Raw genomic sequence first — 25,793 nt, 5'->3', positions numbered from 1 at the left:
GAACTTGTTCTAGTATAGTAATGTAGCCATACGTACTCAACAAAGAGTTAATACAGACTTTTCATGAACTTTCATTCGGAGGTCTTCACAATTTTAATCAAATTTTTTTTTTAATTGTTGTCTTCATTGTGTATTTTGAGTTGGTTTTCTTGAGGACTCCCCAATTAGACAAACACGTATTGCTCTGCCAGTCTTTGTTGATAATCTGTAATTTAAAGTGTGGTGCATCCAAATTTCTTCACGCACAGGAATATTGCACAACTATTTGACCATCAGTTTGAATCTGTGATGACTATCCACAATGTACAAGGTCCATATGATTCCAGCTTTCATAAGAATACTTTTGTATATGTACTATGATGATTGCATATACTGATAGTTTAACTATCTTGGTGATGGAGTTATTTCAACAGATGCAATACTATTCTCCAAGTCAGAATAGGGTTTAGGTTTATTACGATTTGAAGGAAGCACTGCTGGCTGTGAATATTATAGTAAATCATCGAGTTGTTTTGCCTGTTCCATGATTGAAAACAGCCTGCTACAGAATACAAACCCAAAATATACAGACAAAATCACTTATATTTAACACTCACTTCTGTTAGTCAACATCTGCAACTTTCGCTGAATGATTATCAACTTCAGTTGCAAATTCTGCAATGAACATGACATACTCAATCTGAGTGCCATATTATCATACCCGCATATTCTTCTTTTATAGTTTTTAAAGTGGTGTTGTCTTTTTTCTGTTCTGCAGTTTGAAAAGATCCATTTGTTCTAACATTTTCCTTCATATAACATGAACTACTCACATACTGAATCATTTCACTTAAAATCTGGCGCCATTTTGGTTAAAAGTGCAGATTGATCCGCTACCAAACTGGCTTATCAATATAATGAATCTGCGAGAAAAAAGTTCAGATCTAAGTAAAACCCATCTGTTTTCTTGCAAATGAGTCAAATACAGTTGTTATAAGTAGCATACACGCAGGTACTCTTATGCAGCAGTCATCTTTTAAAGAACATTCTCATTTATTTGCGTTAAAAAGGTGACGAAACATCAAAAATATTTTATTTTTTAAGGTACAAAAAAACTTTATTCAAGTACAGGTCAATCTAAGACATAATTTGATGAAAAAAGCAAGATGTTTAACAGGTATGAAAGAGAAAAAAATGAACTCCCACTTCTCTCAAAATTCAAACTTTTCCACAAATATTAATTTTTCACAAGCTTTCATGAACATCAAATAAACACTGAAATTACAAGCTTTCACACATTTTCGTAACCTATGCTAACCCTTAAAAACCACTACTCCAGAAAGGATAGAAGTAAAAGGGAGACCGTACGTAAGTCTGAATAACAAGTATGAAAAACAAAATCTAACTCACAAACCCCAATGAAGACATTCAATTAAAACTCTTGACAATGGTCCCAGAGAGCACTTGTGATTTTCCAAATCGTACTTAGAAAAGCATTTAGAGGAACATAAGTCCCCTCCCCATTCATTGGCTTCATAATTAATATTTGATGTGATTAAGATTTTTAACGTAGCTTTAACAATTTTTCAGTCATATTGCTAAGATGTCTGCAATGTGGCAGTTTATTGTGATGTCTAGCACTGGGTCATCATGCCGCATGATGTCCCACCCAGTCGCATCATCCTGACACAAAGCCGACCAGTCCTAACACTAACCTCTTAATGCTGATAGCCAAGCGAGGCAGCTGTTAGTACCATTTTTTTAAAAGTCTCTGGCATGACTCAGCTGGGGATCGAACCCACAACCTTCTGCATCCAAGGCGAATGCTCTAACCACTAGGTCACAGGAGCAGTCTATTAATATTTGAATGAAGTTACTGTTTGAAAACAAAAGTGGGTGGGTCAGATACATAATACCTTATTGTCACAACATGATGCAAAACACTGAAAAGTGAACTTGTTCAAGGGCTCATGAAAATCAAGCCATATACCAAATTTGTCTAAAATCTAAGAACAATGGAACTATTGCTGTGGAAACCAAGTTTGGTGAGTCTGATGATCACAGGAAAAAATTCCACTAAAGGACGACACAAAATGCTAATGATACAGTAGCAAACAGCAAACCAAATTTTGGTAAACATACAAAATTAATAAAGTACTGTTTTTTGTGTGACTGAAATGGGGTTGGTTTCCGCAATTAGGAGCTATAACTCTCCTAAGCGACGACACAGAAGGATAATAACACCTTTTGAGCACATGATAGATTATACATAGTAGCCAGTATATCTAGGTGAGGAAGAACCCAGAAAGAACCACCAACCCACTTGATGAATTCTCACATACCCACTTTGACCAAGCTGAAACCTGAACCCATGTGGACAGGTTAAAGGGGAGTAATCTGCAAAGGACAGTGCCAGAGCAGGAAGGATAAAGCAAATATACAAATGTACAAAGTGATTCAAGAGAAATATTGTTGATATCAGATAACAAGATCTAACAAATTCCACAAGTCTAAAGAAACAAGATCTGTTACAGGTGATACTCAATTTAAGCCAATTCAATTTATGTGCTTTCATTTAATGCCATTTAAAATTAGGAAACAACATTCAATTTGTATCACTGTGCTTGTTTTTACTCCATTATTGTTGTCATGTGCCGACTCGCGCACATATCACTTGCATACATTACTGTAAATTACATAATTGTTACGACCATCATCTTTTTAACATAAATGAGCAAAAATCAACAAGTCTTGTAAAATTCAATAAATAAGGTATTTACCTAAAATACAAATTCAAAATCAGTATTGTGGCTTACATCCCCAAAAGTCCTAAAAGCTGTATCACAAGTCCAAAAATATTTAGTTCCAAAGGAATTCCTGTGATCCAAATGGATTCCAATACTGAATGTGCTGATGTAGAAAGGGCAGAATACTGAGCCTAATTACAATACAAACAATTTTTTTTCCTCAATCAATTTAGCCCTGTGAATAACATGCTACGGCATAAACTGAATAAATAAGGATGGGAAAAAAAAAGGAAATTAAACAAAGATAATTATTTTGAATACCTCTGTCTGCACAAGCAGACTATGGCACTGATCAACTAAAAAACAAAAAACAACATTATGGAACAGATACGAAATCTGGCAGTCAGTGAACTACTGATTCAAGAAGTTTAAAGTTAGTGAAAAATCCTATTTTGGAGCAGACGTATCCAAAAGATAATATGTTCTAAGTAACAGATACAAAGATCAGTTTCCCAACATCTTCCAGCTGACAAAAATAGCTATGCATATGCCCTTCCAGATGGAAGCACTGAAAAATACTCATACACAGGTAAGGAACTGAGTATGCTCAGAAATAATTAACAGATTGTTACTGATACAACTAGAGGTGACTTGATTTCTGTAGAGCTCTAAAAAAAGTGGAGTATTAAAGTGTTAGGCAAACACTGAACCATGACTGTTCCTTCTCCCCTCCTTTTCGTGACAATGGGTGAAGTCCCCCTTAAGATATAATCCTGGCAGTATCTCTCCTTAAATTGCAGATGGGGAACAAATTAGGAATTTCCCTTCTATGTAGAGATACTTAACCAGTGAATAAAAGGTGCCGAGTAAATAATACTACCATAGAATCAGAATCAGTTCATCACCCTGTGTAATTTTTTATATAATTTTTTTTATAGAATAGGACTTGGTGTTGTCAAAAGTTTTCCTTCTTCACTAATAAATACAAGTACCTGTGGCCACAGCAGTATTTTGCATATTCAGTACAATGTGATAATTTTGTTGGTATTCATCCTCATTCTCATGCCCAGATTTGTTCTAGATGAGATTTTCTTTGCATGAGGAAATCACTTTATTGCTTCTGTTTGAAGATACCATTGTAATAGCTTCCAAGTTAGACAGGAAATTGGCAAGTTGTTTGCAAAGCATTCATGCAGTGCAAACCAAAGGAACTGGTGTCTAAAGTTAAATGGAGCCACCATTAAATAGCCTAAATTGCTGAATAAAACTCACTGACAACCAACAAGTAGTCTGAAGGTATTTTTGTTTTCTTGTCACTGATGAGAATTGCATATAATTATAAAACTATATCTCTTTAAACTGCATACTGGAAATAAAACCATTATGTCAACATACATAACGGGACACCACCTACCTTTCAGAGAGGAAAAGACCATTAAGTGTATCAATATGTATTGTAACACAGGCTGTGCATCGAGATTCGTATTGATATGCGGCACAAGTATATCGTTTCACCACTACTAGTGAGGTTGGCCCATGTCTCGTTTAATGGCCAAAGTCAATCAAAAAATATAGATATACAAAATATTTAATCATGGATAAAAGCCAATAAAAACAAATTAAAAAAACACCACATCAGGAATGCATCGGTGGCATAAATCAAGGGACACCTGTACTTGGAAGACCAAGTGACAGTTATTGTGCAGCAAGCAACTTTTGAAGAAGTGGCACATTGGCAGCATTTTCTGCATGTAGCCAACTAAATGAATTTTTTTTTAGGTAAGTGCTGGAAAAGGTTAGACAGATACAATTTGTGCATCACATCCGCAAAACAGAACCTGGAGAAAGCTTGATAAATGTAGATAACCTTACCTCACATTCTTCTTTCTTTTCTGGTGGAAGGGTTCCCCTTACACGCTCCTCTGGGGGAACCGTACCAATAAATGTGAAACCTTCTTTCAGGGGAAAAAATGGCTCTTCCTGTAGAAAAATTAGAATCATAATAAATAGATCAGTTCAGTGTTGCACACATCAATACAAATTCCCTTTCACATCATTAACTCTCCCTACCTATTAAAGGTTTATCTATAAATACACTTAGCAAAATTTACCCAAAATGTACAGCTCTCTCCCATTGCAACTATCAAACCCATTACCAAAATCATACAAATGTACAAGGGCTGAAATAAAACATGGTGCAACTCGGTTCAATTTCTGCACTGCCTCTTCATAATAACATTATTTTGCCAATTTTGACAGAACCTGTATACAATGGTTCCTATATTACTGTTCTACAGCTATCTATGTGTGTGTGAATATAGATATGGGTAACAAGTATAATGCAATTCAGTGCATGTGGTAATATATAATGGACCCCAACTACCATGTTATAACAAAGGTGAGGCCTATTTTGCTATCTTTTAAGCAATTCGTGTCAAAAAGTAGGTATAATGCAAGGCTACTTTTGAAAATAAGATTCCCTCATTGAGACTGATGCTTTACTATCCAAAATAAGAACTTACAGAATATAGAAGTGAAGACCATGACTTCCCTTTTAATGGCAGAGTGCTGATATTCATAAGCAAGAAGTTTAATTAATTTGCAATTACAAGAAGAAAAAAAGTAGTGACTGTAAATCTTGAGAGACAAGAAGTCTTGACACCCTTAATTTCTTTCAAAAAACATTTTCAAAAGGGTCGATTAAAATTTTGACAAAAAGACTTTGAAAATTATATACTACTGTATAAACAAGGACTGAATTTTCTGTCAAATCAACTCGTCTTGTAGTTCAATAAACCAGTCCCAAAACCTGTATTAATACATAGGCTCTTATCGTTTCTTAGTATATAATAAGATATGAAACCAATGCTTCAAGCTACATTTCACTGTGTAAGAGTTTCACAGCAAAGTTCTGCTCCGAGATTTGAAATTTTTCTAATCTGGGTTTCCTCCGAATATTTTAGCCCCATTTTTCACTTTTTGACGTTTCGGATGGAGTGTGGGTTGAAAGCAATTAGATTAAAAAAATCTGGAATATGCTGTCACCGTAAAACAACTTACCAGCAGGCCTCGCTAATTTAAAGTATGTTATATAGACTTGTACCTGCATGAAATCAATAGGAAAATTATTTTCTCAAAAATGGCAAGTATTAAAATCATTAAAATCTTTATTCTGCTGACATACTAGATGAAACTAGGCATAGATGAAACCTGACCCTGTACTTCCCATTTGCGTTAATAGTCACATGACTTCACAAATCTCAAACAAGGACATCGGAAGTCCAATAGTCACATGTCAACAAACTCCTTTTTAATTTTGTTGTACAAAATTTCAATTATATTAAACGAAAGTCTGATACCTTTGAAAAAACCCAGAAAGAACATAATTCTCAACAGATTTTGAGGACTTGGCCAGTCTGATTTATCAAGCAGAGTAGTCTGGTTCTCTGCTTCATATGGTTCCTGTTTGAGAGAGCACATGTCAACATAATACAACAAAACTGCAGAAGTTGGTCTCTGAATAAATATAGAGAATTTTGTGCTCTTTCGTTTTTGTATTTTTTAAAATATTAAAACCAGTATATGACTTTCTTTTAATATTTTTTCTACAATATCTGAAAATGACGGTTGTGAGATTCTGTGTGCTCGTGCAACTAGCAATGAAAATCACTAGTACCAGATCAAATTTCATCAACACATTAGTTTTATCATCTTTCAGCAGATCAAGGACAACGATTTGAGCAAATAATTTTCATATCGACTTCATGCAGGCATAACTCAATTAAACGATTGCTAGCCCATCTGCTAAGCGGCTAATCTTTAATGCCACCATGTTGACCTCTTGTGACGATTGACTGGTTTTCATACCTTCCATATAAAAAAGATAAGGATATCAAGCTGTCTCTTGTGAAACAAAAAGTCTACTAGATGAATCTAATCCACTGAGCATTTGGATTGTCTCAACAAATATATGTATTAGCACCCAAATGATCCATACAGCAACCTCCTAATATTCTGGTTAGAACTTGAAAAATTTAACTCAACAATCAGATCAGTTAGACTTAAATTACATAATTGTTTCGGCCATCAAGTTTTGGAGGAAAATTCCCCCATTTTCCCAGACTGTCATCAATATTTGCAAACTTCAAGGACTTATCATGGTTGTGGAAAAATAATCATTCCTCGAGACTTTTTTCCGATTTCCTGGTAGCATGGGAAACCGGTATTTAAATTTTTTAATAAGACTTATCATTCCTTTCATTTTCAACATTATCATTTCGAGGATGCCATTCTGTGAATGCTGTTAAGCAACATCCTGGTAAAAAAATTTTCAGTTTAAAGCATCTGAGGTAAACTTGTAAAGTTAGTCTGATTTCCTGACCAGCTCGCTTGCTTCTAATATGAAAACCAGAGTTGAATCAAACATCGACAGGTCAGCATCTGGATTTTACAGCAACAATCATATTTGTACAATTTTGCAATTATTCCTAAAGCATTATTCTTCCTTGTAAATTGTGACGCCCAAGTGGTACTGTAAAAACACTGTATAAAAACCACCATAGGCATTACTCATTTTACTAGATCATGTTACAAATTTTGCCATCTCTGGCTCATAATCAAGGTCATTTAGACCTTAATGATAATAAACCCAATATACTGATAAAAAAATAACTTTAAGAGTGGCAATATGGTACAACATTCAGAGATAAGATCACCTTTTAAATATGCATGGTGCCAACTTACATTTTAAATATTAGAGCTTAGAGCTTAATAAAAGCCCACATACCAACGGCATTAAAATCGGATCATATTCATGGATATGAGTGGAAACAAATTCATCCATTCAAATGCAATATTACCACATAGATCTGCACAGTTTGCACCCATTAATTCTTGCTGAAAAAATAAATTCCAAGTCTGAAAACAAACATGGCTTCTATAGTGAAAAGGGCACCAATAACAAAGTTCTTAATGACAAGAACAGACTTCAAATTTTATCAAAACTGGATCACACTAGTCCATATTTCAAAACTGGCCAAAATGGTACATGAGAGATTAAGTGGAAGCAAAATCAACTCTTTAATATGCATGTTTTTTGCTAGTTAATGAACTCATCTATGATCCTGATACAGGTAAATATGGACTCCAAAGTGGTAACAAACTTCACCAGCCATGAAAGTTCAAATCATGAATGTGTGATCTTGTTCCTTGCAAAACTCACAAGACCCTAATGATATAGCCTATATTCCAAGTCTGACCAAACTGGATCAAAATTAGGGCCTCCAGAGCATCAAGAAACATTTATTGAAAGATGGACTAACTAAATATTCAGCTTACCTTAGCACCAAAATTAACTTCAAATTCTGTATTTTTGGTCAAAACATGTGGAAACAAAGCTTTGTCACCCAATTTTTCTTTTTCAACTTCAAAGCATTTTCCAAGATCCTCTCCATTCTTGGCATATGAAATGATGATGGAATCATTTTCAAATTCCTGCAAGAAAAAGAAAACAGAACTCAAGTCACTGTTGCTATCAACATCCATGCCCTATTAACCCTTTTTCTATCAATGCCAACTTTATAACAGCCTACCAACTACGGTCATGAGTGAAGCACACAGGGCCTCTTCTAGGCCTCACGTCGCCAAAGCGAAAGTTTTCTTCCAAGTGGTGCTATATTTTACTGACTGGTGAAAGTTGCTGATGACAAATTTTTATAGAGTAAACTTCTAATTTTTCATTGATATAAGTGACTCAGGCCAATTAATACCTGTATTCACTATCAACGGCAGTCAGTGGATCATGTCAGTAGATGATGAAGACAACATTATTCGAACATGATTGCAGCTATCTGTCATTCAGTTTTGAGAAGCAATAAAAGGCGATTAGTAGGAAATAAAGAATGACTGGGGAATACTCTATTGTTGAACAGTGGCAAAAAGATTCAGTGTCATTTGCACGTTAATTTATGGTCAAAATCCTGCACACATCACTGGAAATTTTATTATAGGCCATACTATAACCTGCTCTTCTTCCCACTTAAGTACACTAGAATTTAATGGCTTTTGACAGCAATGGGACTAGTATTCAAGTGAAAATCAAGATTCTGACGTTTGGATCATTTTCATGCACTGGGCACTCTTTCAGACTGTGCAAATTTTGCAGAATGAAGATAATGGATTCAGAATTAATTAGAATTGGACAGTGAGGAAGGAAGACTTTGACAGATTCCACTGGGAATGGAGATAATCAACCAGGAATCCATGATTTTTCTAGTTTTAATGTCATACCCATATCTGCCAACTTTTCAAGATAAAACAAAAGGAATCAACCAACTCATTGTACTGGTTATCAGTTTTATTCAGAGGTTGACTTGTTATGAACATTTTTTTCCACCAAGCTATTTTGTTAGTACATCTAACTGTACTGCATCAAGAAACAGCTTCCAGAAGGTTTCCCGCATGATCTGCCAACAAATATCAGAAATCCATGTTCTACTATAAATTCTAAAAACAATACTTCAGCATTTATTACACTGTAGTGTGCAGGAGTCGTAAAACGTGAACTAATTTTACCACTGGATTCCACAGCTTATGCCACAGTAACGTGTTTCTTAGTAGAAAGATGTCTCTTTATGTCATCAAGACCACCACAGCTTATGATATTGTCTGCTTATGGTGTCTATCTGATAAATTGTGCAGAAACAAAAGCTCCATCCAAGTGTGAATTACTGATTACTATATGTTTGATACTCATCTTGGCATTACACCTGGTCATATCTGATCATGCAGATTTTTTTTTATCATCATCATCCCACATAATTACACTTTTAATGTAATGCCACCACAATGACATATTCTTACTGGAAAATCTCAATGTTACAATGGCTTTCAATGCTCTCAATGAAAAAACAAACAAAAAAACAAGGCCACGGTACACTCTCGCAGAGTTCTGCCCATATTCTCAAACATGCAAGGCAAAAGAAAAAAAGTCGTAAAACAATTTATCAAGTAGCTATTAAGTTTTAAATCAATTTTTTGAAAGCTTCTAGACGTCATAAGAATTTTTAACAGCATACTCAAAATACGTAATATTTATGAAATCAGAATGAATCCGACAAAATTGGAATCTATGGCAGGTATGCATACCTAGATCCAATGGTGACCAATTTAATATTCTGAGCTCATTTGGAATCAGTTCAAGACAAGTTCTGATTAATAAAAAAGTGGTCTGCAAAATTTAATATTTTTGTTCATCAACAAAAAGGCTGGTTTGCAAGTCTCAAAATATAATTCTCAATTTAATCAACTATAGTAAAGTTCGATTCTGGTTTTTACTTAAAAGGTATGCTGAACAAGGCTAAGATGAGAGCACCCTTTCCTCTCTACTGCAAAATGTGACCCATAACATGCACATATGATAAAGACACATGTGGGCATTTGTCTCCATGTATGCATCTTGCAACACTAATCTTTTGTGAGATTCAATTCAATACCGTCATGCCAAAGAACAGATACGATTTGGAGACATCTGCACCTGTCTAATAATACACAATGCAATGATGATGAGAGATTATTTCAAATTTAACCATTCACAGACTTCATGAATGTCAAGTTCATGACAGAATACACACCTCACAGCTTGTAAACTCTTGATGAATCCATAGCCAAATGCAAATACAAAAGGATACATATCCCACATCAAAATTTACACAGGTAAGGAGCATCAGGTTAGACAGAAGGAGAGTTTGGGTCCTTGAGATGTGACGGAGCTGGCATATCATAAAAAGGGATGATACTTTTTCTCGTATAGAATTTCTATACCTCAGATCTCGTGTAATAACTACTGACAAGCTGAATCCATAAACAATGTGGAAACACTAGAGTAAACACAAACATTCCTCTACTAGCTCTGCTTTAAAACAATCTGCAATTGCACAGCACAAACAATCCGACTTTGAGATATCAGGATGGATATAAAGTCAGCAAGTGAGATTTCCAATTAGCATGATCCAAATACCAACAGGGTGGTCAGAAGGAAGTCAACATTCAATCCATCACAATTTGACTGTTCCAACATCATTAGCAGATATCATAAAAATGAAAACTATACCAATGAAGATTTATTAAAAAAAAACATTCAAAGTGCATTTCAAGTTGCAGTGATCTCAAAGACCTCGTTACTCATACTGAAGCCCAGCTGAGCTAAATACCTCTACAATGGCTACTAATTCAAGATGTGGTCCACACCTAATGTGCACATAAGGGAAAAGGTCAAGTTTCAATTGCTTTTAAAACAGCAGTTTTATCTACAGTATACAATCAACAGGTTGAAAAATTTAGTAAATGTTGCCACCTTAAAGACTGAGAAGCTTTATGAAAGCTGGGGCTGATTGAGGGAGTTTTCCTGGGAATACAATTCAAACTACTCTTATGCATCGCTATGTGGCGTGTCCATGGCTGCTGTTGAGTTGCCAACTTGACAGGACTACAGTTGGTTTGCAGGTACATAGTATGGTCACTCTATGTACCCAGTCCATCTCAAAGTCTGAGTATAATGCAATACCTATTGAAGGTCAACATATTCATATTAATTAATGATACAATAAATATAAACACATACAGAAGAACATTGTGACAAGTCAATTATTGTAAAGCATGCTGACAAGAGATGCACCACAGCAGGTAACCATGCTTGGTTTGGGCAGAATTCAAGATAGTACTCTTATGGTCATGAATGCAACATAGTAACCACAAAGCTACCCCAGCAATTACTGAACAAAATTGTTTTCCTGAAAAAAAATGTGGTGTAATGAAAGCTGAAACCAAGATCTTCTGACCAGTAGATACTCACAATATACGCGGTCACTACATCCCCAGCTGTGAATTTCTGACCATAGTCCTCAAATTTACAGTTCGTAGATGATTTGGCAGTGCCACCATAGCCATAAGAAAATTCCTCCTCACCTAAATTATTCAAGATAGCAAAATTAAAACGTAGAGCAAAAACAAAATATAGAATACAGATGCAACTAGTAAAAATACTAAAAAATTCAGAATAAAACTGTCTTGTCAAAAGACAATGCATCTAAGATAGGAAAGTATGACAATTTTTATGTCATGTTAAAAACAGTTGGAATTAACAGTTGTGTTGCATAAATTCAACAAAATCATTCATTGCCAGATTAAATGTATATCCTTATCAGCTTTTGTTTATTTTTTAAAGTTCATTTCTTCAATTTTGTTTGTGATTTGAATTTTAAAGTAGCTTTAACAATTTTCCAGTCATATCACTACAATGTCTGCAGTGTAGCAGTTCAGTGATATCTAGAACTGAGGCATCTTGCCCAAGACATGCCCAACCCAGTCATATTTTCCTAATAGCCTGACCAGTCCTAACAACTAACCTCTTAATGCTGAGCACATAGCGAGGCAGCTACTAGTACCATTTTTTACAAGCCTATGGCATGACTTTGAGATAAAAAAAATTGTACATCTGGGAAAATTGTTCTACCCCTACCTCACCTGGTCAAACCTATTATAAATTTTGGACAAATCAAGCCTTAAATATAAACACAAGTATAAGGAATGCTCCAGTAAAACACAAATGCCAAATTTAGAAGTTGAAACTATGGAATGACATACCTAACTGCAGTGAAGTATCATCAGTTGACCAACCAACTCTGAGAACATGGGGGTCAACTTCATCTGCCAAATGATCCACATTCAAATTCTCCAGAAGCTGTAAAGAACAATTTCAGTAATTATAACACTGAAGAAAACAAATGGAACATGGCATGTTCAATTATTCTGATGCATGCAGGTATGGCTCTGTCTTCAATCCCTCGGAAGCATATAGATAAATCTCATATATTAAGTAGATCAACACTTTAGTGTTAGCACACTATGTTAAACAGATACAATAGTCACAATGATGACTGGAGGGCTGATCAAACACATCTTAAGTCCACTTTTTCCTGACAAGTTACTTTTGAAAAAAAAACGCTTTCCTTGTTAGGGGATTAGAAAAACATTGAACTGTCAATTTGTTGTCATTTAATAAAAAATGATTTTTATTTATAAAACAAGAAGTATTCATTTAGACAAACATTCCAGCTAAAACATCTGCATCTATTGCAGCAACAACACAGTGAAGCAAAATATTTTAAAGATAAATGATAAATCAAACGATCAGTATATAAAGTTTTGGCTCAGTATATAAAGTTCATGGCATAAATTAAAAAAAAACTGAATATTAAACATGTAAATATGATCTTTTATTATCAGTATTTCAAACAAATATATCCCAGTAGCAAGATTTATTCCAGGAGTAGTAGTTGCAAATTTCTCAATAATCAAGCCAAACATTCACGACTTGTGCACATTTTCAAGCCATACATGTATGTCTTCAGTAAATCCCTCTTTCCTCAGTATAGTATGGTTGCCTTTGAAGACAAGTTTACCTTTATCAACAGTCAAACTGCTCCAGAAGAGAAACAGATGACATTTCTCCCAATTTATCTATGTTCAAGGCATTTTTTACAATGTCCACAGGCACTTAAACAATGCTCACATCAAGGTCAGAGTTCTAAAATACCAGACACAATTCTAACACTATAGAAAGGACATCCATAAGCAGGCAAGTTGTAATGATTCATTTAGTTTCTATACTCATTTGACTTATCTTTTTCAGTGCAAAGAACATGATTTGAGAGTCCAATGACTTGTACATGGATAAACAGACAACCAGCGCACTTCATGAACCACTTTCATTTTCAGAACTGGTTCATTAAGCAAAGTTTGGATGTCTGATAGTCTTGTAGTGCGAATGGACATGGCTTTGATAAAGTAGAATATTCATGTCAGTACACTCTGATGATCAACTAAGAAGTGTACCTCATCTGCTACCCGAGATGTAACAAGTGCAAGCCTATAAACAACATTGGTAGTTTAACAGCATGAGATTGTCTCAACATAAATCCAGAAGTGGATTATTATATAACAATGCCATGTTAGGGTGGCTAGTCAATATGAACAAAGATTTATGTAACAATAGATTCCAGCCCAATTTATATCAAAGTTTGCAGCTTCCTGTCATGGTGCCTTTGAATTTCTGAACTCCAAACCCAAGACTGTATATACATTTTTAACAGCCAACAAGACTGCCAGATGGTATATTTTGTCACCAATAAGAAAAACAAAATTGCAATTTGCAACATTGGCAAAGTCCAATGCTATCCCTGTTGTTCCTCAAGTAACTTCATAACAGTCATATTTTGGTAATAGAAATGTCCTCTTTATCCATCCAAAATACAACTTTCATAGCAACTAGAATGCTGGCCTCCTTCCACTGCTTTATGAAATTCCCTCACCATAGAATCAGCAATAACAGAAGCCTTGTGATCACCTTTTTAAGCCAACCATGGAAAATCTTTCAGCCATCATGGAAATTTCTCCTTTGATCTGATTTAATCTCACTACTAATCTCAACTGGTTTAGCCTGATTGGTGTCTTATTATTGTTATTGGCTACGTTATTATCTTCAATTGATTTCATTTTCTTTTGGGTGTGAGGGCCCAAAGAAGCTTAGAACTGTCAATGGCTGCGAGTTTCCCAATGCCATTACTATTACTAAAGTACCACTAATCAAGTTATTCCTAGAAAAGGAAAGTGTCAACGTGATTGGTTTATAATATTTGATCCAAGGTTGCATCAATGGTCACATCCAATGAAAAGTGTTGTTACACAGGTATTTATCACTAACCACACCAACTCATGCTGATCCATTCCCAGCCCAATTTTTAAACACCCAATAACCCATATGGAGGAACTGTAATGTGAATGTATAAATTTCCTTCCGTTTTATGACCAGTAGAAGTAAACAGGTTGTATAATAATGCATCTGTTCATCAATAAACAATCAAGTTTATTAATAAATTTCCTAACATGTTAAGAAAGATTTTCTAGATTGTTTCTAGATATATCTCTCAAAACTAGTTTAATCTCAATCGAGGTTTTGGAGCCCATCTATCTTCTTCAGTCTCTACAACTTCTTGGGTTTGTAATCTAGTATTAACAGGTCAAGCAACAGAGAGACACTAGTTGGGGTCTACTCCTTGTCAGAGCTAGTAAAGAATGTCTCTCTGAAATATTGGTGTATGCAACCGTTTTTCTATTTTATAACAAGGGTCCAAGCAAACCAAATACTGAAAACATCCCCAACTGGGAGGTGTTCTTACTGCCAAGGGCAAGTTACTTTCTTTTAAAAAATACAATGGTTTAAAGAAACATGGTTGCTATCAGTGAGAAATTTTTGATCAAGTAATTGAAAGGCAGGTATAATAATAATAAAAAAGGTTAGAATGAAGGTTTTTTCAGTGCAATTCCGTCATAAGCAGGCGACAGTGGGCCTGAGACTGTTCTATCTGCAGGCCTTTGTTGAAAGCCAAATGCATGATGGGCTATGGCAAAAAAAAAAAAACTGTCTCTGTAGGACGCTTTCTTGAACATTTTCTTGTAATCCTATTGATTTTACGTGTTTCAAAAATAACAATTTTAAAGTGCCTCTTAAAATATAAAGCACCTCTCTCCAACCTCTAATAACGTTCGTAAGCCAGGATGCTTGACACCAGATCTGGTTACAATTTTGTTTGCACTTTTTGTGCTAAAGTTGTTTAACAACATAAGCTGTATTTTTACACAAATTAACACATGTAAATTTGAAGACCTCTTGCCAGGCTACTTTCTGTCACAACTGATCAAATTCTTAACAGTTAAAAGGTTTCTGCATTTTTTTAATGGCAACCATGTTTGATGGTATTTTCTACCAATTTGGAAGGCTGTAATATTAGTATGCTGTGAAACAGAATCAAATTCTGTTCAGCCATTTTTGAGAAGTAGTCCAAAGCTTTTTTTTATATTTATAAGTAATGACTGCCATATCTGATGGCAGATCTTAATCCTGTCCACGAATTCCAAAGGCTTTCAAGTCTGAATGCCTTAAATCAAACTAGGCCAAATTCTGTTCAGCAGATTTTTAACAGGTTGTGTTTTAAGTTTACTTGATTTTACCAACTGCCCCAGGAGCTAATGCTAATGAAATTTAAGTCTTGGTATCAGAAACGGACATCGTAATATTAAAATTAAACAATCAGTTATTTTTCACGACTATTTTCCCAGACATTAAGGTAATATCACTTAGATTTGAGTAAAATAAAAAAACAAAAGCTGTCAGCAGAATTCCCTTACTTTTGTTTCAAAAGCCACTTTTCCAGATTTGACTCCATATGTAGATCTGCATCCAGCCCACATCATGGCAAATCCCTCCACAGTCAAGGGATGTGCCTTTAAACCACTGTCATCTATCCTTACATTTAAGTCACAGTTGTCTGAAATGACAAGACAGCATAAGCAAAGAGCGTATCCAGCAAACAACGCACCTACTGAGCAAAAAAGGGGCGGGGAAAAAAAACATGAATTTCAACAAAAAAAATTCTTTTTAAACTGGTATGGGTCCAAGGCCCATAATTTGGGAGAAAGTAGCAAACATGTTGCAAAGAAATCTGTAGGAAACATATTAAAATAATAAACTGCTACTAAAACAGAGAACTCTGCAGGATTTTTAAAGATATCTTTGGGTTACAGACTACCTGCTACCTAATTTGATTATCAATAAACTGAATCTGCAGTCACTCTTTCAAATTAAAGAAACCCACCTGTTTTCTTGGAAACGGGCCGTATAGTTGCTACAGTAGAAAATTAGGAAGGTAGTTATAGATTTATGATGGACAAATTAGCTCTTGCGCTAATCTCACACAACCGTTTTTTTGTTGTTGGAGATTCTCAAATTTTTGTAAGTTGAATAAAAGAGATAATATATGTAACAAAAACAACTTTTTAAAGCCTTACTATTATTCTTAATGTATCAGAAAAATGCAATCCATCTACAGGCAAGCGGAAGAAGTAATTCAGTGAAAAAAGCTTAATGATTATGCCAAAAGCTTAATACTTGACACGCATGTGCATGCAAAACTGACACTTGCTTGGTAAAGTGTCATGATCAAGACATCAAGAACTTTAGAATACAACTCTGTCTGAACATTTCCATACAAGGTGCAAACTCTCTTGGATCAGTGGATATTGAGATACTTGCATTGAAATAATATGCAGAGATAACTTAGTCATTTGACTGCTATTGCTTTTAATCTTGCTCACAAAGCAATGTAAACAAAAACTGTATAACACATTAAAGATGCCCCTGTTTACCTGGTCTCCAAATACAGGACTATGTAATAAACTGACATGATGCCATCTCGACCACATCCTTAAAATGCCACTCATTCACACTCAATTATGGTGCAAACAGAGTGAAAGTACAGCACTTACATCTATCCAGCAGTGCATCAGTAAGATTGACCCAGTTATCATCTTCCATCTCAGGAGGAGGTGGGCTACGTCTGCAAAGATACAAAACATCATGGAAGTGGTGATTTGTGGGTCTGCCATTTTCAACACATGTAAGTGTATACATGAGCCAGCATATTTCGTGGAGGAAGAAGAAATTACCCACAGGAAGCTACTGGCAAACTTTCCCAAATACAAATGTCAACCAATAAGACTCAAACCCAATGGACAGAGGTGAGTGATCTGTAAAGGTGACCGTCTAAGACAACTCCACCCCACCCATGCTACCACAAAAACATGGTTCCGACACTTTTCTAAATATAAATTTCTACGTCTTTTCCAGGATGAAATTAATTTTTTCAAGGTTAACATATGACCATTACTGAATGGAATTAAAGAATGTTTTGGATGATAAAACATGCATTTTCCAAATCTGAAGATGTTTCTCTTTCAAGACTCTCCAAAACATATATGTCAGAAAAGATGATCATGTACAAAACCACAAAATAGGTCAGACAAAACAAATATGACTATATTCCCATAAATTGGCATTTAAAGCCATTTCAATGCACAGAATACAAATACAAACTTTACTTTACTGACCTGCATTATGTTGCTATGTGGAAACAACATAGTGAGTATAAATTACTGTTTCCTTTCAAACCTTTAATTCTAAAGAATCCTAGAACAATATATGTGCATGTTATACAAAGTAAACATTTCCTATCACAGTATGAAAAAACCCAATAAATGTAAAGTATTAGAATCTTATCTTGTAACGAAAAAGTTTAACCCTGAATTTTTGTGTGGCAATAAAACTTCTTAAGACGATTTGGTTAAAAATTCCATCATTTAAAGACATTTACAAAAGGGTTGATCAGGAAGTCCATGAAGGGACAAAGCATAGAGCTTAGGAAAGCTAACTAGGAGACGATATACGGTCAAAAGGAAGGAAGGTGATGCAGCACATCAATCATAGACATTGCACTCTTTCCATCTCTCGTTATAATGATGAAATAAATCCAAATGAGACACACCTGTTAAATTCCACTGACATAATCTAACTTGAAGTGGAATTGCCGTTATTAATTTGGTCTAATTAAATTTGTTATTTTCTTGTCAAAGAGGGCTCCATATTGCTTTATTTCTCTCAGTATTCTTGCTCAGTTCTCTGCCAAAATTCTACTCTTTCACTCCCACCAGGCTATAATATCGAGGGAGGTCATGATCTAGATAATGTCAGCCAAACCCATTTAACCACCCCTCTTACTAAGAGGGAGACATTACGCAACCTTTAAGCAAAACTTTTAATTACAATTTCTTGTGAAGAACTCCTGATTACTACACTATGCTGACCATGTAGTCAGCATTATCTTACCCACGCTTATGATGGCGGCCGTCCCTGTGATCCCTGTCACGGCTCCTACTGCGACTTCGGCTCCGAGATCGCTTCCGCTCCCTGGAGTGGGACCTCTTTCTTTTGTCTCCTCTCTTCTCCTCCTTATCATCTGATAAAATAGAAGACAAACACTATAATCATAAAATTCTGCCCAAGTGATGGCAATGGAGTCAGCCACCTCATCAGCTATTCATAGAAAATTTCTGATCAAGGCAATGAAATCTGTTTCGTGTTATTATGACTTTTTAACATAGCTTTAACAATTTTTTCAGTCATACTGGTATGATGTCTGCAGTGAGGCCATTTATAGTGATATCTAGCACTGGGGCATCATGCCACAAACACGTAGCATGATGTCCTGCCCAGTCACATTATCCTGACACAAGGCCGACCAGTTCTAACACTAACCTCGTAATGCTGAGCACTAGCATTATTATTATAAATAATTTTTTTATGAATCTGCCTGGGTTCAATTCTGCGACATCCCGCATTTGAGAATGAAGTAAACGAGTTGCTGTTTTGAAAAATATAGACTCTAAACTGATACAAAGTTTATTAGAGAGTGGGTGCATGTATAGTTCAAAGTTAAAGCCAGTTTCTTTCACTGTTCTTATGCGACGTATCTAATAAGATTCATTCTCTTTACTGGTCCTAACACTAACTTCTTAACAGAGGGCATGCTAAATCAATGTACTGATAGTTTCCAGGATGTAATGAATATTAATCAACGACTTTAATGATGCATGAAAGGATATTCTTAGAAAGGCCAAATTGATGTATAAAGAATCCAGATAAGATATTCCTGTATAAGCAATATCCTTCACCAAAGAGATGCCAACAGTACTCCAAATTTAAGGTCCATTAGAAGTAAAAATTACATTTTATCAAGGCCACAGAAGGAATAAGTTTAAAACAAGTTTTCATTGAACTGGTCCACTGGTATGGAACATTTCCAGTGACACATAGCAGGCTCCTACACTTTCTTCTTTCATAACTAAGACCACTGAACAGTTAAAGTAATACAAATATTGCGCATATTTCTGTACTTTTGCATAATTTTCACAGCTGTATTTTTTGCAGGATGATAGTTTATATTTTATATATGTTTATGTGTCCACAGATGCATCCGCATATGTTCCAGGCTTGATATTTTGATTTAGGGTCAAGTCCGATGTTTCACATGTATATACCGTATATATTATACATAACAGCTAGAAAGCCTCAAGGTAGATTAGTTCTTTTCAAGTCACCTTCTCTAAATGAAATATTATTATTATCATTATTATTATGTTCAATACAAAATATACATTGTCTGGAAATATTGTCTGCTATGGACAGCTGGAGTCCAAATTCTGTGTAAAAAAGTGTTATGAAATCAGAACACTTGCTATTAAAGTTGACCTCTATAAAATTAAAAAAAAAAAACAATCATTAATCTTAAAACTCCAAACTTTTCAGTAATCCTTAGAGTAAGAGACAGGAATAAAGGTATAATCGTAATCAGTTTTTATCAACCTTGATATAGCTGGACACGTTTTTTGGACACCCACCCCGGTAATAGAGATAACAGGGTTTGACTGTGCATATATATATTTACACACACACACAAAAGTGCTTTAAGCACTGGGCAAAACTAGCTCTATTAGATCCATAAATCAATTCGGCAGAATTTTTATATACATTTTCTTTTTTCTTTTTTTTACCTTGGCAGAAAAAAAGTGCTAGGGTTGGCAACGGAAAACAGACAGGGTACCTAAAAAGGAATGGGATTGTAAGGATTTAGGATCTCCAAAGATCCACTGTAGTTTCTTCAATTTCAACAACACACATGACAAGTGTGTGGAAATATCAATCTCCAGCAACAAACTTATTCATGGATGAGCAAATCCAAATCAAAGCCATAATCTTGTAGATTCAACTCAATCAAGTGTTATCTTTAAAGCATATTAACTTGTCTACCCTGCACTGCCTCTATTAGAGCAAAATTTGTTGTCCATATCAGCCTACCATCTTCTTCCTTTGTTTCATCCAGTGTCTGGAACTCCTCAATGCCCTCAGGAGGTTCTCCATCCCCTTCCCCTGTTGCTTGCTCCTCCTCACCCGATTCCTCTTTCTGCTCTCCTGCCGCTTCACCCTCCTGCTAAAAAACAAAAACTCCATGTGCAAAAAAAACAAAAAAGAAAACAAAATGCTGTAATGATGCAATAATTACAAGCATCATTGGTTAAACAGCTGCATCTACAATGTTTAGATATTGCAATCAGAGTAATACTTACACCTTCAGATCCTGATCAAAATTGGAACAATGTTCAAATATTTTTTAACCATTTTTCACTTAACATTAATATTTCACATGGAGTAAACATGAATTAAAATACTTTGATTTTATATATGCTATGGTAACAGTTACGACATGGTCAGCTCTGGTGAAAAGTTTACTCCTCCTGAAAGCAAACTTTGCTTGAAAGGCCACTAATATCACTAACTTGATGTTGAAAAATACAAAACATCGATGGATTAAAATGGGGCCTGAAAGTATATTGGACAAAAATGGTAGGAATTTTTTTGCTAATACAGATTTGAGTGTGCATGTGTGATTTGGACTTTTAACAAAGCTTTAACAATTTTCCAGTCATATCGCTGCAGTGTGACAGTTTACAGTGCAGGGCTTTAACACATATTTCTTTGTAGCCAGAAGGACTAATATATTGAGAAATTTACTAGTCCTGCCAAATCTCTACCAGTCCTGTTCACAAAACAATGTCACACAGCTATCATGTACGTTTACCGATTCAATTTAAAAGTTCGAACGACCACAACAAAACTGGATGTTTTCTGTGTGTTTGTTTTTGCGAATTGCGTACACCTGTTACACCACATAACGTTCCTTTCCTTGTCATAATTCAGCCATTCCCTGTCTTCTGTACATTTCTTCTGAAATTTTCCATGATGCTTTTCCCATCATAAGAATTATTCCTCATCATTCTCATTCAACTTTTGCTTTTTTCCAGTGGCTGAACACCTATCACATGGCACGTTTTGCCTGTCTTATAAGGAGGGAATTGTGTCTTGTTTTGCAATACGGGATGTTATAGTATAGCTGACGCAAATTATTTAAAGCAAGAAAAGGAATGCCACAGTGTCCTTTATATATGAGCAAGAAACACATTTCAAAACGCGTTTCTTTGCCCCCTCCCACAATTAAATGGCCTCTCCCTAACATAGACTTAATCTCAGCGGTTTTTCTGCATGATCAAAGCAGTGGCTTTTATAAACACTGTTATAAAATACTAGCATCAGAAGATAGTGTTAGTTTCAGCTTGGAAAAGGTGTGTTACCATCTAACACTCGTCGTGTTGTATTTAACAGCTCCATTTACGTTATCATAAGTCGCAAGTTTGGTAATTGTTCCTAATTAATCAAACCTCAATGTATTGTTGAAATTAATAATAAGGCGCAAAATTTTCAAATCTTAGATGCCCATGCTCAGAGATTTTAGTTCTCAACAAATGTATGGCATTCTACTTGGATATCTCTTGTGTATTCAATTATTTGTTCATTCTTGTATGGGAAAAATATAAAAACTATTCTTATCACCATAGAAAAAGTAGTTGTATGAAAAGGATGTGTCAATAATGTAATCGTAATAAATTGATCAAATTCTTATAATTATTTTGATGGAAATGTAAAATATGTAGTTTCCTCTTTGTGACTGTTGGTGCGTTTGGGTAGCGAGCAAAAAAATAAAAATAACCTTAAACGAAAAAATGTGCAAACTAATTTCTTTGAATAGTTTTTGCCGTGTTCTTTTGTGTGGCATACTGCTTTGTAGTTTGTTACTGTTGTCGATCGAATAAAGTGTGATACCACGCCATTTTTCATTTAATTCGTTATCAGATTAATTAGGATCAATTACCAAACTTCCATTGTTAATGACGGGACCATAATATGCGGTTATGTGAAATGCACAAAATCGATGGATTCTTGTTACAGAAACACACCTTTCCGAGGCAGAAATTGTCTTCATCTTCTCATGCTAATATTTTATGACTATTTACAATGGCCAATGCTTTGATTCTACAGAACATCTGCAAAGTCAAGTCTTTATTAGGGAATGGCATAAAGAAATGCTGACTATTGATAACCAAAACTTACTACCCCATCAGACTATTAACATTATGAAAGTTTCTAGTCCGACAGGAAATCTGCTAGCCTCATGCTAGAGGACTACCGCTAATGTCAAGCCCTGGAGCATCATGTCACAGATATATATAGCATGATGTCCCACCCAGTCACATTACCCTGATACCAGGCAGACCAGTCCTAATACTAACCTCTTAATGCTTAGTGCAAAGTGAGGCAGCTGTTAGTACCATATTTTTTTTTAGTCTTTGGTATTACTGGGCTGAGGATCAAGCCCACAATCTCCCGCATCCAGTGCGGCTGCTCTAACCACTAGGTCACTGGAGCAGAAAAAAAACATTTGATAAATTTAATAGCTATCTAGCAAAATCAGCTAATTTGGTTACCATTAAAAGTAACAGAATAGTGTAAATACACATGCAAACAACAAATTTCGATCAGATACCTTTTCAGGAGCTTCCTGGGTGCCATCACCTGTTTCTGCAGCCCCAGCTTCTTCTGTCTGAATAGCTTCTGCATCTTGACTGGAGTCCTGTGTGCTCTCATCCTGAACATGTGAAGAGTCCATTGATGCATCACCATCCCCATCTCCACCATCAGTCAGAGAAGTATCTCCCTCGTCACCATCTCCTCCTGACTCTGGTAAAAAAAAAGGGTACAAGGTCAAAGCAATTAACCTCAGTAATGTATACTTTATCCTCCAAGTAGGATTGTGTGGTTGTGATAACCCTTAGCAATATTACAGGTAAAATTGTTAAAAACCGCTTTCCCTCAAAAAAAGTTGTCCCCCCGTACTCAGTTTCATCTGACCCATCCCACCTGATTTCTGTTATTCTGACACTTACATTGTTATGTGGGGTCAGTGCAACTAGTCTTTCCAAAAGTACATTAGATGCACACAAGCAGTCATAACCTTACATCAAGCCATACCTGCATTTAATGTATAAAAGGATTTTCTCAGTATAATATTCATCATGCAGTGTTAATGATTTTACTGAACTCGTGTAACTACATGTACTCTCTGGTGAATCTGGCTTCATCAAAATGAAACACATTTCACAAGACACTAGGTTTTGTTGCACTAAGATAGCTACGATATTGTAGCCTCAACTTGATTTGTTGTGGCTGAGGCTACGAACTGATACCATATCATGTAATGGAGCAAAATATGTCATCACTAAAATCAGAAAAACAAAGAGTGCAGAAATCTACTACATAAGTATTATCATGTTGTGAAATAAGTTTGGCTTATTTTGAATTCATTAAGCCCTTACACGAAAAAATAAATTGGCATGGTTACACTAACCTCACCCTGTCCACCATGACAGATAACGCGAGACTCTCGTCGTGACCCTTTTTCTATGCAAGGCTTGCCAGACCATATTTGGATATTCTACGCTATATTATCAATTAAGTGACGAATAATCACTTCTTGGTGGAGTCTCAAAGTTGCCGATAAACCATATTTACTTTTAATGCGCAGAATTTCTGACTCAAACAACGCCAAATTTTTACGATTTGTTTACGTTTCCAAATAAGGCATCAATGTCCTTATATGGCACACAAATGAGGCTGAGAACGGATGTAATCATTATTTGAACTAATAAGGCGGACGATCTAAACGAAAATATCAGCTAAAAAAGGTAAGCGAGATTTCACAACTATTTCTACAATAATTTTCGATACTTCCAGTAATAAATAAAAGGATTACTCAATTTATTGCATTATATACAAGAAATATGTTCAAAGTGTTGTTATAAGGTTAAAAGAGTGCCGGGTGTGAATCACACCTGGCTTGCTCCATTGAGAGGTATATGCTCATGTTAGTACCCTGTCCACGAGGTAGGAGTAAGGGTACCAATATTAGTACTATAAGACTCTGCTGAAACCTACTTCAGCACTCATCTACCATCACATTTCAACCAAATGAAATGCATGTCATTAGAACATGAAATGCAACAATTTGACAGTGACAGATTTTAATTCCATCAGGATAAAGACTGCAAAGTATATCAATTAGACTTAAATTTGTGGAAGTGTACATATGGGCAAGTATGCGAGATATTCCTCAAAATTTGACCTCTCAATCTCGTGTCAGGCAACCTCAAAGCAAAAATGATCGGGTGAAGAGTCTTACATTGTAGGACTTTAAAAAAAAAAAACATTTCTACAAATTCTCAACTCTAAATTTGTCACGTCAGGTTGTTTTAGGCTTCCTCAAAATAACGAAATGTTATCAAAATAATCTAATACATGTTAACTATCTAATTACCATCCCAAGGAAATGTATGTCAGAACTTTGACAATGCTTTTAAATGAGAACATTGCATATCGACAAGCCAAACATACTGACCTTGACCTTGTGCCCACATGGCTTTGCGAAAACAAACGGGTGAGCATATAAAATGTAAGACCAAAAATTCGAAGGCATCTAAATAACCATTACAAACATAGATATTAAATATAACAACAGAGCAAAATACAAACAGAAGTTGAGAAGGCATGAGAAATTTACTTAAAGCTTTCTTCAGCCGCTTCACCAACACCGCTTTTGTTCCTTTAGTATCCAGACCCCTAGATTTGAGTTCCTCTCGCAGATCTGCAACCTTTAACTTATCCAATTTGGCCGGGTCTAATTCACTCATTTTTGTTTAACAAGTAAACTAAAGAAGAAATATGGAGGAACGATAGATAGTTAAATAAAAATCGATCCGTAACTCTGAATGTACTCAACACATTCAAAATGGCGGGCGAAAAAGAACGCGCACATGTGGAGCTTGCAAAGTATGTTCGTTTATTTTAACGACAGGAGTTGAAACGAAGAACAGAACGATTGCTGATTGGTCGATTCTCTTACCACGGTTTTGTTTAAACCTGTCACCGTGTCTAAAACTGGCCTCGCGACATGGTCTGTCCAAACCAAAACACATAGACATTGACACATTTTACTCAAAGCCTGAACTGCAATATATAATACTGAGAAAAATAGAGCGTTGGAGCATTTTTTTTCGATAAGTTTGATTTATAAAATTTGCATTATATCATTATCTATATTAAAAAAGGACAGCTAATGAGTGACTAATGTGTTAGTACGTCATAGCATTGATTTACCTTTTTAAAAATAA

General features: G+C 35.4%; 1 protein-coding gene across 1 annotated transcript in view; it reads right to left on the bottom strand.

The window, feature by feature from the left end:
* Positions 1-25,448, bottom strand: part of LOC149804811 (heterogeneous nuclear ribonucleoprotein U-like protein 1) — a 57,635-nt gene extending 32,187 nt beyond the window's left edge. Inside the window, exons 1-10 of the mRNA XM_089944857.1 lie at positions 25,184-25,448; positions 23,114-23,307; positions 20,533-20,665; positions 18,505-18,634; positions 17,109-17,179; positions 15,972-16,111; positions 12,369-12,465; positions 11,578-11,690; positions 8,064-8,219; positions 4,599-4,706 (exon numbers count right to left, since the gene is read on the bottom strand). Of these exons, the coding sequence (XP_089800983.1) occupies positions 4,599-4,706; positions 8,064-8,219; positions 11,578-11,690; positions 12,369-12,465; positions 15,972-16,111; positions 17,109-17,179; positions 18,505-18,634; positions 20,533-20,665; positions 23,114-23,307; positions 25,184-25,313 (1,272 nt within the window). The 5' untranslated portion in view covers positions 25,314-25,448. The remainder of the gene's footprint in view (positions 1-4,598; positions 4,707-8,063; positions 8,220-11,577; positions 11,691-12,368; positions 12,466-15,971; positions 16,112-17,108; positions 17,180-18,504; positions 18,635-20,532; positions 20,666-23,113; positions 23,308-25,183) is intronic.
* Between the last annotated feature and the right edge of the window lie 345 nt (positions 25,449-25,793).

This window comes from Sinohyriopsis cumingii, chromosome 2 (genome assembly GCF_028554795.1).
Source record: "Sinohyriopsis cumingii isolate HCF-2022 chromosome 2, ASM2855479v2, whole genome shotgun sequence".
NCBI lineage: Eukaryota > Metazoa > Mollusca > Bivalvia > Unionida > Unionidae > Sinohyriopsis > Sinohyriopsis cumingii.
Note: the sequence above shows the minus strand (reverse complement) of the source record. Positions and strands in the feature narration are given on the sequence as shown.